At 35.6% G+C, this 11826-nt stretch overlaps 1 protein-coding gene across 1 annotated transcript in view; it reads left to right on the top strand.

Moving 5' to 3' along the window:
- LOC129227253 (neurogenic locus notch homolog protein 1-like) overlaps window positions 1–10468 on the top strand; it is a 113087-nt gene extending 102619 nt beyond the window's left edge. Inside the window, exons 22-24 of the mRNA XM_054861771.1 lie at window positions 742–829; window positions 7813–7873; window positions 10287–10468. Coding sequence (XP_054717746.1) covers window positions 742–829; window positions 7813–7873; window positions 10287–10343 — 206 coding nt within the window. The 3' untranslated portion in view covers window positions 10344–10468. The remainder of the gene's footprint in view (window positions 1–741; window positions 830–7812; window positions 7874–10286) is intronic.
- Window positions 10469–11826: the final 1358 nt, after the last annotated feature.

Here is an 11826-nt window from a genome sequence, read left to right as displayed (position 1 = left end):
AGTTGACCACCTGTCTAAGTTGACCGCTATTTTCGGGCACAGAATTAGACCTATATCATATAATTCAATCTCTTTAAGTTAACCACCTGTTTAAGTTGACCACTAAAGTAGTGCAAGCAAGTGGTCAACTTACACAGGTTTCACTGTATTTCAAACTAGTGGTACCCGTACGGCTTTGCCCGTAATAGAAAAAATTAAAAGGTCTTTTGGTTCGCCTGTATATTTACAAATAATGTATGGTGAATTTTCTCGCCAATTGGCTTGTACCCATGTTACGGTTCCACGTTATGATAATTTCGTAATTTACTCGTCCATCTTATGATATTTTTGTTCTTAAAATTGGAATAGAAAAAGAACAACATCGAATTTTCGAAAAATCGCTTCGAGGTGCACACACCCTCATGCTGCAAACTAACTTTGTGCCAAATTTCATGAAAATCGGCCGAACGGTCTGGGCGCTATGCGCGTCACAGAGATCCAGACATCCTACAGACATCCTCCGGACAGAGAGAATTTCAGCTTTATTATTAGTAAAGATAAAGATAAAGAAGGCACAAATGAAAAGGGAAAACAGGTCAAAGGAAATTTTTTGTCGACGAAACAACGGGGATTCCTGAAAAATTGTTAGAAATTGATTGAAAAATCGTCATTTTTTAACCAAATGCTGCTAAGTTTATTTATTAATTTAACTTGTTTTTTTATGAACATATGAAACATTATTATTTTTATATTCTTATTCAGAAGCCCGCACGAGAACTGTTATCGTCGGAGCTGTTCTTGGAGGAATTTTACTGTTGACTCTCGTCTTGGCCTTTGTCGTCATAACTAGGTATTTTTTTCATATTTATCCCTTTCCTTTGTGTAAATACAGTGAAGTATTATGTCGAAGATTGTAACGACTTTTGATTCACCGCATTTTCAAGAAACATCCTCATATACACTGCTTGACAATTGCTAAGGAACAAGTGGTTTATGCAAATTGGTACCTCAATCAGCTGGCCAATGGAAACAAATTCAAGTTCAGATGGCGTGGTACATCAATACTCATCTGTATAAAAGACAGTGCATACACGCTCAAGATTCGTACAAAAATTCACGCTGTTTGGTTTTTAACAAAAATAGTGCTGGATGTTAAAAAAGCTTCTTCTCTGAAATTCCGTTTGATTCTTGTAATATTTAAGAGTAAAATGTAAGCAAGACATTATTTGAGTATCTACGATCGTGGACGAGCAGTTGGACGACTGTAAGTAGGCCAAAGTGTCACCGCTGTGGCTGCTGCAATGGGTGTATCAAAAAGTGCCATCCCGGATTAAAGAAGGCCGCTGAAGGTGGAAATGTTTTGCAAAAGTATGCCGGGGGTCGTGGTAGGAACACCACACCTTCAGAGAATCGCTACGTAGCCCTCGTGGTAGAAAGGAACAGAAATTTCACTCCTGCACAGATAGCTGCAAATCTTACAACCGCTACCACTACGCATGTTTCTGCAAGAACCGTCTCACTGTGAGTAAATAAAGTTGGTTTGTGTGCACAGAAGCCCGTACGTTGCATCCAAGTTCAACCACGCCATCGTCGAGAGAGATTACGCTGGTGTAAGGGACATGTTGGTTGGGATCGTCAAAATTGGTCTAGAATGATGTTCTCTGACGAATCTCGTTTCAGTGTGACAAGTAATTCTGGTCACCAACTACTGTGGGGAGAGCGTGTAACATGTTATGCACAAAAATTTGTTTGCGAACGTGATCGGTACGGCCCAGGCGTGATGGTGTGGGCAGGCATCATGCACAATGGCAGAACACAGCTTTACATTTTTGAACAAGAAAGCGTTACGTCGCAAATGTATTGCAGAGAAGTTATGCTGGACCATGTTCGTCTTTTTAGGGGGGATGTAGGTCCAAACTTTCTCTTTACGGACGACGATACACGGCCGCACAGGAGCATTGAAGTGTCAGACGCACTGCAAAGTGAAAACATTCTCCGTATGCAATGACCGTCTTACTTTCCCGACTTAAATCCAATTGAACTTGCCTGGGAGGACCTTGGCAGACGTGTTACGCGAAGAACCGTCCCTCCCAAAACAGTACAAGAACTCAAATCCGCCTTAAGAGATGGAGTGGAAAAACATCCCCCAAGCACCCGTCAATTATTAATGGGGAGTGTGGAAAACAGATGTAAAATGTGCATTAGTGTCCCTGGTAATCATACATCATATTAAGGTACTCATGTCTCCATTATTCTGACCTAGATCATTTTTTGGTGGTTGTTTGAAAACCATCTAAGTAAGATTATTTTTTTATTTTTAAGTTTAGACTTCATTGATGCAGTAATATCTGTATTATTTTGTACTTATAATAAATGCACATCATCCCTACTAACTATATACTTCTTTCTGTTTCTTTAATTATCATCTATTCTTAATTATTCCAAAAAACGTAATTGTTCCTTAGCAATTGTCAAGCAGTGTATATACTAGCCAATGATCGAATAACGCTCCTGACGTCATCAACGATGAAAGTCCCTCCACGGCATGATAACTTGATAATCTTTTTTGGCAATGTTTGATAAGCATTGAAATGTTTTATTGTGACGAGGCTGAACTGAATCCGGTAACTTAACTGTTTTACTGGTAACACTGACATTTTAGGAGGATGAAAAAACGAAAAAGTGGTCAACAATGAACGCTATCTACTGGAGTTTATGGTTAATCTACAGGAGTTACGGTTAAAATTTCAACTGTCAAAATATCATCAAACAGGCAATTGCTTCGTTCAAATGTTGAAACAATTTTCGTCAGTCATACCATGACGGGCAATTTTCTAATTATACATATGTATTGAACAACAGCTCGCAGAAAACGAGCAATATCCGAAAATCGAAAAACAGAAAAAAGCTGAGTGAGACGAGTGGTTTCTCAAATCAAAGTCAAATAACGAAGAGATTTTTTCGTTGCTTCCTATTGCCAATTCATTGAATAGCTTTAAATTGTTTTGCATATTTTTTCATGTCTGTGTTGCATGTTGAGAATGCTCTCTCTCTCTGTTGCTTTTTTTTACATTCGAAAATTCCTGAAAATTCTGTCTAATAAAAATAACATTAAAATGCAAAAATAAAAAGAAAAAGAGAGAGAGAGAGAGAATGCAATTCCCTGTAACAACCGATGTAACAAATAACCGTATTTGTAAAATTAGTCATTGACTATTTAGGCTATCATTAAAGTGAACAAATGAAGTGATTTTAGCTTTATTTTTCAGCGAATCTTTATTTTTCATCAGTACAAAACATACACCGCACTAAGTTTCCCCATGAAATTACTTCAAAACTTCATTATGATATTTGAAGAAACACCATTAAAGGGGTAAAAGTTATCAATAAAATGGCTTTGCTATATTTACCCAAATCTTGGTGTTTCATTGAACATTATTTTCAACCGTGCTGTGCAGAGCGATCAGATTTTCACATGTGGAGATTTGTTTTCGTTTTCGGTAGAAAGCATTCATGTGCTGATATTAGCACTGCTGACTTATTTTTACTTACAAGTTTGATCTAAAAAGTTTATAGAAACAGTAGATTTTTTAAACTGAGTTAAGCAGCACAAAAGGGAAAAAAATCAAAGATCTTTTGCCAAAACGAGTGCAGTTAAATTTAATAAGTTTAATTTAAGCATTTGTTTTGTATTTATTTACTAGCAGCCCGTCCAGACCTCGTTTGGGTTAAAAAAAAACTGTTTATCTTAAATAAACATTGTGCAGGTACTTATTAATTTGAAAGCCACATTTTTACTTCCTTTAACAAAACGAGCTGATGTGTGCATCACATGACTTCCTTTTACACCAATTTAATGTTATTTCCCTATTATTGCAATTTTAATGTGATTCTCTCTCTAACTCTCCAAATATCACCAACAATGGCCACATTGAAACCAGATTAAAAAAAAAAAAAAAAAAAAAAAAAAAAAAAAACCCCCGCCAAATATGCGACAAAACTTGGTGACCAAAAGACTGACGATATATCGCCAAGTATCCGCCAAATTATAACGTCACTTGAGTTTGCATCGAAATTAACAATGAATTCCCCCCAAAAAAGGTGCAAAAGACCCCTTTAGAAACACCCGAATGCAACCAAAATAGAAGGTGCACAACTAGACCCCACTAGGAATCTACGTACCAAATTTTAACTTTCTAGGACATACCGTTCGAGTTATGCGACATACATACACACATACGCACATACATAACATCAAATTGGTGTAAAAAGAAGTCATGTGATGCAGACATCAGCTCGTTTGTTTTCTTTTTATGAGATTTGAAACAAATTGATTTACCTCATTTCCTTATCAAAAAAGACTAACATATGATACCCACTGAACAATACAATACATAACATTGCACTACATGTAGTGTAGTTGTAAGTTTGAGCATCAGATTTGATGATGGTGATGGCATAAGAAATCTTAGTTGGATTTTGCGACCACTTAAATTGGAAAAAGGAATATACAGGGACCATGGGGGTGCAAGGAATATGAGCCAACATACCTGCTGCTGGTGCTGTAAGAACAATACTCTAAATCATATTATTCTGTAGTGAATTAAATTGAGGTCCTATTCTATTGCACAGATTAGGAAAATTAAAGTTGCGCAATAAAATTATTGGGATATCGCCTTGAATTCTAAAAGCATGAAAAGAAGTGAGGGAGTGAAGAGAATTAAAGAATTCATGTGGATGATGCACAGCGTTATTAGCAAAAACTATAGCACTCTCCCACATCCACGAAAAATGTCTTTGGCAAAGGATCTTGGTTTCAGAATAAACTCATTTATTTTGAAAAGATATTTTTTTCCAGGCATTTTCCCGTTACTTTTAATATAAAAACTCAAGTAATGTTTATCACCATAACGGCCTCTTATAGTTGTTCTTAATATACAGGGGTTGTAAAGGGCTCCCAAAAGGAGACGATTTTAATTAATCTTGAGATATGTCTGCACGAGTTCTTCTAGGTAACCCCACAAAGAGTTTAATGAACGTTACCGTTACATTCGGAGGTGACACCTCTCATAGGCCTTTTAAAGTCTTATCTATGCCTTCAGCCGAATAGTGACTCATTGGAGAAGTTCTCCCAATTGCCCGCTGTTTTCTTGTGGAACATACGGAGTATTTCTGGAGGAGATATTCAAAGTGGTTTAAATGTGAAACGGTCAGTTCTTCCACCTCTAAGTAAAGTCCCGGCAGCTACGTAAAATACACATCGAAAATCAATTTTTGGCTAGTGTTGAATTTATCAAGTTTTTCCAATTCTACCAAGTATTCCGATAAACATTCATTTGCGTCCCTGGCTTTCACGTACCAATCCTGTTTTAATAGAATTGTTTTCGTTGATTCTCTGCGGCAGTGGCTAACAAAAGTTGACTATTGAGTGTCCGCTTCATTGACAAATTTTGCCTTCTATTTAAAATAGACTTCGGTCGACAATCAAAGAATTTCTGTTGACGCTCTTCTTAAATATGTTGTCCCAGAGATCTTTTTAAATGTTTACCATAAAGCAATCGGATCTAAAAGTTGATATAAAAGTTAAAATAGTTATAAACAATTCTCTGAGTTTAGAAATGGAGTCAGAAAGTAACATGTATCAGATAAGGTTAGTTTCCAAAGCTTGTTGTCCGCTATATGACCGAGTTCTACAAATTCTGCTTGATAGGCTGGCAGTACCTTCAACTGTCAAAAGACTTTGGAAATATGTTGGACCACGAAAATGTAAATGAATTCTTTACTAACAAAATTCCAATTGGCTAGTAGGAAGCATATTGTATATTCTACCAATTCTTTCTCAACCGCGGGATGCTTTTCAACTTGTTCTTGTTTTCTTCAAAACACTTCCTTTTTTTTAACACGCTTTTATTAGCTTCACCTGTATGTATGTATGTATGTATGTATCTTGTAACGGAATCTTACAGCTCAAATTTCGCCCACTTCCTGCGATCGGATTCTTTTGAAATTTGGCACGCGACCTCAGACCCGATGACAATGCAATATTCTATAATCAAATTAATTAACTCTTTTAATTGTTAGTTTCCTCCAATTTTAATCAATATTTTGGCATAAATCCAACAATGTGAAAAAGGAAAAATTTTAAAAAATACATTAAAAAATGCTCGAAAAAATTATTTCAAAATATCTACAAAAACCTTTAATTTTTCTGCATCAGACACAATTTGTTCCAATGTTCCAAGGTAATTAGAACATGAAATATAGTTGTTTTTAACTAATTTCATGCCAAAATTTAGGTGAGCCTTCAATTGGAAATTCATTGCTGATCAGACCATTGTTGAACAAACTTTTATTCAAATGCATCTCAAATTTTCAAAGTAATATAAATATGATTTCCGCAAACATACATCGATGACTCACAGTAGCTTTCCATCGGGGTGTCCTTGTCTTAACTTTAAGATATTACCCTCGCACTCGTTTTATAAATGATTTCGTCGCCTGATAATTCTCCAACATAAGACTAAAAAACAGAAAAATAAAATAATAGTTTAAAAAACTAAAAAAACACGCTTTTGTAGCAAAATGAACTAAAAAGTGAAAAATAATCTTTGGATGATAGTAGTTGACCAATCACTTAATTTTAATGTAATACAAAAAAGCGTGGGGGGCTTCTTATCAGTTGTCTTTAATTTCTTCCATTTGTTGTCCAAGCAAAAATGTAAATAAACAGCACCCCACTCTTTTTTGTATTACATTAAAATTAAGTGATTGGTCAACTACTATCATCCAAAGATTATTTTTCACTTTTTAGTTAATTTGCTACAAAAGCGTGTTTTTTTAGTTTTTTAAACTATTATTTTTTTTTACAAGTCTCTATTTTGTATTTATTTATTAATTGATTTTCGAAATTTTTTTCTGATAGGATATTTGTAAGCTATATTGTTGAATTGTATTGTTTTAAATCCTTAAATACGGTCATCATGAAGAATATTTCTCCAAATAATTCTATTTATTTTTTCATTTTATCAATTTCTTTCCTATCAAATGTTCTTTGTTCCTTGTTGTTTTAACTCATAACTTTGAATGTACGGTAATTATGTGTAACTACTCTTTGAGTTGAGAATTTTTTAAATTAAATGTCCTTCAGTGAATTCGTTAGCAGTTGTTTCTCATTTCAACTTTAGTATGACTAAAAAACTTTGAAGGACAGCCCGAAAGGCATGCAAAATTTAAACTTTTAGAAACATGGGTTACTATCGTCTATCTGCACTACTCAGTTTTAAAAACTAATTTCCGAAACCAATATCGTTTTTATTTCGTTTAAATATTATTTGTAGTATTAGTATTCAATGGCTCTACATGATTTGCAATGCCCAAGGCTAATAGAAAGCATCAAATACATGTAGTGATTTTGTCTTTTCATATGCTGACATCCCTCAGCATTCAGTTTGACATCGTGACTCTTTTTTCTCTCACGTGTTTCCATCACCCAGAATACAGTTCGAAAAGAACCTTGAATTATCCTGCCATTGCTTAAGCAAGACAATCGGTGCTTGTTTTTACGTTTATAAGAACGAAACAGTACGAAACACACACTGGTAGCGACGACGAACTATTGGTTTTAAAATTAGTATGAATACATATATGCATGATTTATAGCCTATGTCATTCAGTAAGAATGCACCTTTCATGTAGTAAAAGAATTTTTGAAATAGTTGCAATGGTTCCGGAGATTACCTCGAAAATGTAAACGTACAAAAATCTGCTCTATCTCTTTATAATATTAGTATAGATTGGTGATGCATTCTTAAACATTTTATATTTTTTCACCAGGCTGCGGAAACAGAAATATCACGAAGACTCCAACCAAGCTTTCTACAATGGAACTGAAATGGTAACTTCTTTATAGTACAGGGTGTGTATAAAAAGTATCGGGAAATGTTTCGGAAAAATAAATTTATTTTTGATATATATCTTTAATACCTCAAAACCCTTCACAGTACATCCCTTGAGCATCGACACACTTTTGCCAGCGGCTCTTCCATGACTTGAAGGCTCTTTGGTTGGTGGATTCCGAAAAGCCCTTAACGGCACGTATGCAGACTTCTCAGACCGCAGTTAACCGGCTGTCTGAATTCAGTACTCCACGACACGTTGTGTGTTATCTTTGGTTTTAGACGTCGACGGCCGTCCAACGCGTTGATCGTCCTCCACATCCTCTCGGCCATCTTTGAAGCGTTTGAACCACTTAAAAACTGCACTTTGTGGCATGCTTTCATCTTTGAACACTTGGCGATTAATGCCCAATTTCTCCGAAGGCCTTCTAACACGGGGATCGTCCTCCACATCCTCTCGGCCATCTTTGAAGCGCTTGTGCCATTTAAAAACTGCAGTTTGTGGCATGCTTTCATCCTTGAACACTTGGTGATTAATGCCCAACTTCTCCGACGGCCCTCCAAAGCGTGGTTCGTCCTCCACATTCTCTCGGCCATCTTTGAAGAGTGTGTGCCACTTAAAAACTGCAGTTTGTGACGTGTTTTCATCCTTGAACACTTTGCGGTTCATTCCCAACGTCTCCGACGGCCGTCCAACGCGGAGATCGCTTTCCACATCCTCTCGGCCATCTTTGAAGAGTTTGTGCCACTTAAAAACTGCAGTTTGTGACATGCTTTCATCCTTGAACACTTTGCGGTTCATTCCAAACGTCTCCGTATCAATTTCTCTTGTCCAATACAAAATTTGCTGGCGTACCTACGTTCCATTCGTTGCTTTTTGGGCTTGCACCGAATTACTCTACAGGAGTTCACTCAAAACACGATCTAGCGTGCACGAAAGCTCGCTAGAAACTGGCGCTTGGCGCGTACTCAAGGTCGGACTACCCACTATCGAGCGTGCGTGGTGTGAACGTGTTGTGACGTACAGTTATATCAGCAAAAAATTGTTCCCAATACTTTTTATTCAAACCTTGTATGTCTCTTTTGAATATCAGTTGACCTGTGACCGATGTTGATTTAATAAACACCCCAAGAAACTGGTGAGTTATTCCGAGCTATATTCGTTGTTGTTTTAAATAACACAAGAAATGAGTATGTTTACTGCTGTTAACTTAAGTTCTTGTAGAACTTTAATCGGTCTGATGATCATTTTATATTGATTATTGTACATAATTTATAATGTAGAAAGACAAGACATGATTCCAACGATTCAATCTCTGAGTAAATATTTTATTTACATTCAGTTCACATGGCAAGCTCACAGTATCAGTTACGGTTACAGTTCAGAACCGTATCAGTTACAGTTCATGCATACGTTACAACTACTAAACGCACAAGAGCCCTTCAGCGTCAAGGCGTACTATGACTATCTCCATTTTCTTAATCGACGGCTCTGGGGTGCAAGGCTGACGTTCCAGTTAGATGGTCAGTCGAACGCGGCACCCCCAGTGCTATAAAATGAGTTCCATACTAGGGACTGATTTTAATGACCCACAGAAGCGATAAAGGTCTGAGTTGACGGTGCCCGATTTGAGAATCGAATCTGGGTCTGTGTCAGGGAAGCGTGAATCGCTACCACTAAACCACTGGGCTTCATACTAGTATGCTACTCCGACTTATATTAGAGGCTGATTTCAGCAAACTCATTACCTATTATTTACTATGAAGCTACTTTTTGAAGTGGTGCTATTAGTTTAAGTTTACATTTAACAATACAAAAGGTCGCTTAACATTTAACCATCTGCAATCACAAATTATTTTTTAAAAAGTGATTTATTTTCAAAGCACTTGAAGAAAAAAATCAAGAAGAAACAATCAGGCTTTTAATATTTAAATATTTTTCTGTTATTTAAGACGAAGTGCCTTTATGTTTCTGTGTAATAATTTCCAGATTAAACTAACGTGCTTACATGAGTGTATTTTTCATAAAGCTAGACTTAAAGATGATTTCCAGCCAAAATTCTGAAGTGTAATGGAAGAACTTTTAAATTGTACATTTTGCTAATTTTCGGCAAATCTTTTGAGTTAATTCTCTCTAAGCTTTTAAGAAAGTTACAGAAAAATATTTGGTGGTTGTTTTCAAATTTGCTCCAGCAATTCCCCTTTCTTAGTATTGAATTCAAAACGCATTTCATCAAATAGCTTAAAAACTCATTTCCGATGATAACAGCCCTTTACCTGCCCACTGCAATATATTTTCAATCTGTTCTGTTAGAGTCTATATAGGTTTTTGTTTTTCAGCTAAGGTGCAAGACATATGCAACTGTTTTCCTGCATGTTCCTAACTTTAAAATTGTTCCTTCTTTATTGCAGATTGAAAGAAGAACGGTGGACATGGGATCCATCAACAACGCCTTCCAGCAAGAATGATGTCACTCCAAGCAACGTGGCGTTAATGCAATATGCATAACTTACGAATGATTCACATTCATTCATCTTTGTAGCATATTTCATGCATTATAGGAACACAATAAATGAAAACTTTACAATCTTAACGTCGAAAATACTTGAAGGTCTGAAGATCAGCAACGAAATGCGAGTTGTGAAAAAAGAAAAGATCTCTTTCAAAAGAGAAAAATATGTGATATTGCTAAACAATTTCAACGACGCAGTGCAAGGAATCTATTTGTATCAAAAGAGAATTTAGCATTTAGAAGATTTGAATACTTTTAGGGATTATCTGTTGGATGCATTGATGGAGCAAGCATGCAAAATCGACAAAAATTTAACCGTTCTCATTCTACTTTTTCTTTACGCATAAAACTTGGCATTTATTTGTAATGAAGTTGATGCATTAGGGTGGTTTAAAATATTTTTTTTTTCAGCTAGAGTTTGTGACACCCCCTATTTTTTTAGACTTACTAATAGTATTATGCTGTAAAAGTTTTAGCTTCTTACTCAAATTTTAAGAGGGTGCTCAATGACCCCTTAATTTAACATCAGCCGTAGCATAGAAATTGTCACAAATTTAGAAACAATTATTTTCCCCAGCTTTTTTTTTTGTAAATAATTATTTTTTTGCAATTATTATGCATATTACTCGTGTATATTATAATATGTAGCATTGTTTTTTTTATTTCAGTGTATTTTTCTGTTTTGAGGAAGGGTTGGCTTACCTTTTCTTATCTCGATAGGCAGCGGTGTGATAGTTGAGTTTTCTGAACGCATGAAGAACAGTCAACAGACGAGTGGTCGAAGAACACGTAAAGATTTATTTAGTAATAACTAAAAACTAAATGTGTGTATATACACATATTATAAAATATATTCCATACGGCACAAAACAGATACACAAACACTACATCTAGAGAATAAAGACAACAAACTATTGAAGGGGGGAAGTTTTAAACCTCCCTCCTCATACTTATGATGTTTGGGGGAGGGGCTTCAGCACCCTTTTCAGTTGAAATAGGAAGCTCAAATACTTCCAGTTTTTTCTATCCACAAGTCTAAAAAAATGAGGGATGTCCTTTTATCTAGGAGAAACTTTTTTTTACATGTATTTTTGGACCACCCTAAGGTGCATGATAATACTTTAAAATTAACTGCAATGGAAACTCGATTACCTGGACACCATTTTTCCGGATCTTCTCATATTCCGGCACACTTACAATTCAGTACGTACGTACTTCGTTAAGGTTTGCAAATAACCTTAACGCAACTGTACTGAAATTAAAGTCATTTATTTTATAGAATCCCGTAAAGTAGTTTATCTGCAAATTTTTAAGAAATTAAGAATTACGTTTGATTTTTGATGTCATAGTTGAAATTTTACTTTAAAAATATACTGTTTTATTTAATTCAGATGGTAAATTATCAGAAAAGGTTTAAATTAGTAGGAGAATCCATTGTG

Source organism: Uloborus diversus, chromosome 8 (genome assembly GCF_026930045.1).
Source record: "Uloborus diversus isolate 005 chromosome 8, Udiv.v.3.1, whole genome shotgun sequence".
In the NCBI taxonomy this organism is placed as follows: Eukaryota; Metazoa; Arthropoda; class Arachnida; order Araneae; family Uloboridae; genus Uloborus; species Uloborus diversus.
The sequence above is the reverse complement of the archived record's forward strand: the minus strand, read 5'-3'. Positions and strand labels throughout refer to the sequence as shown.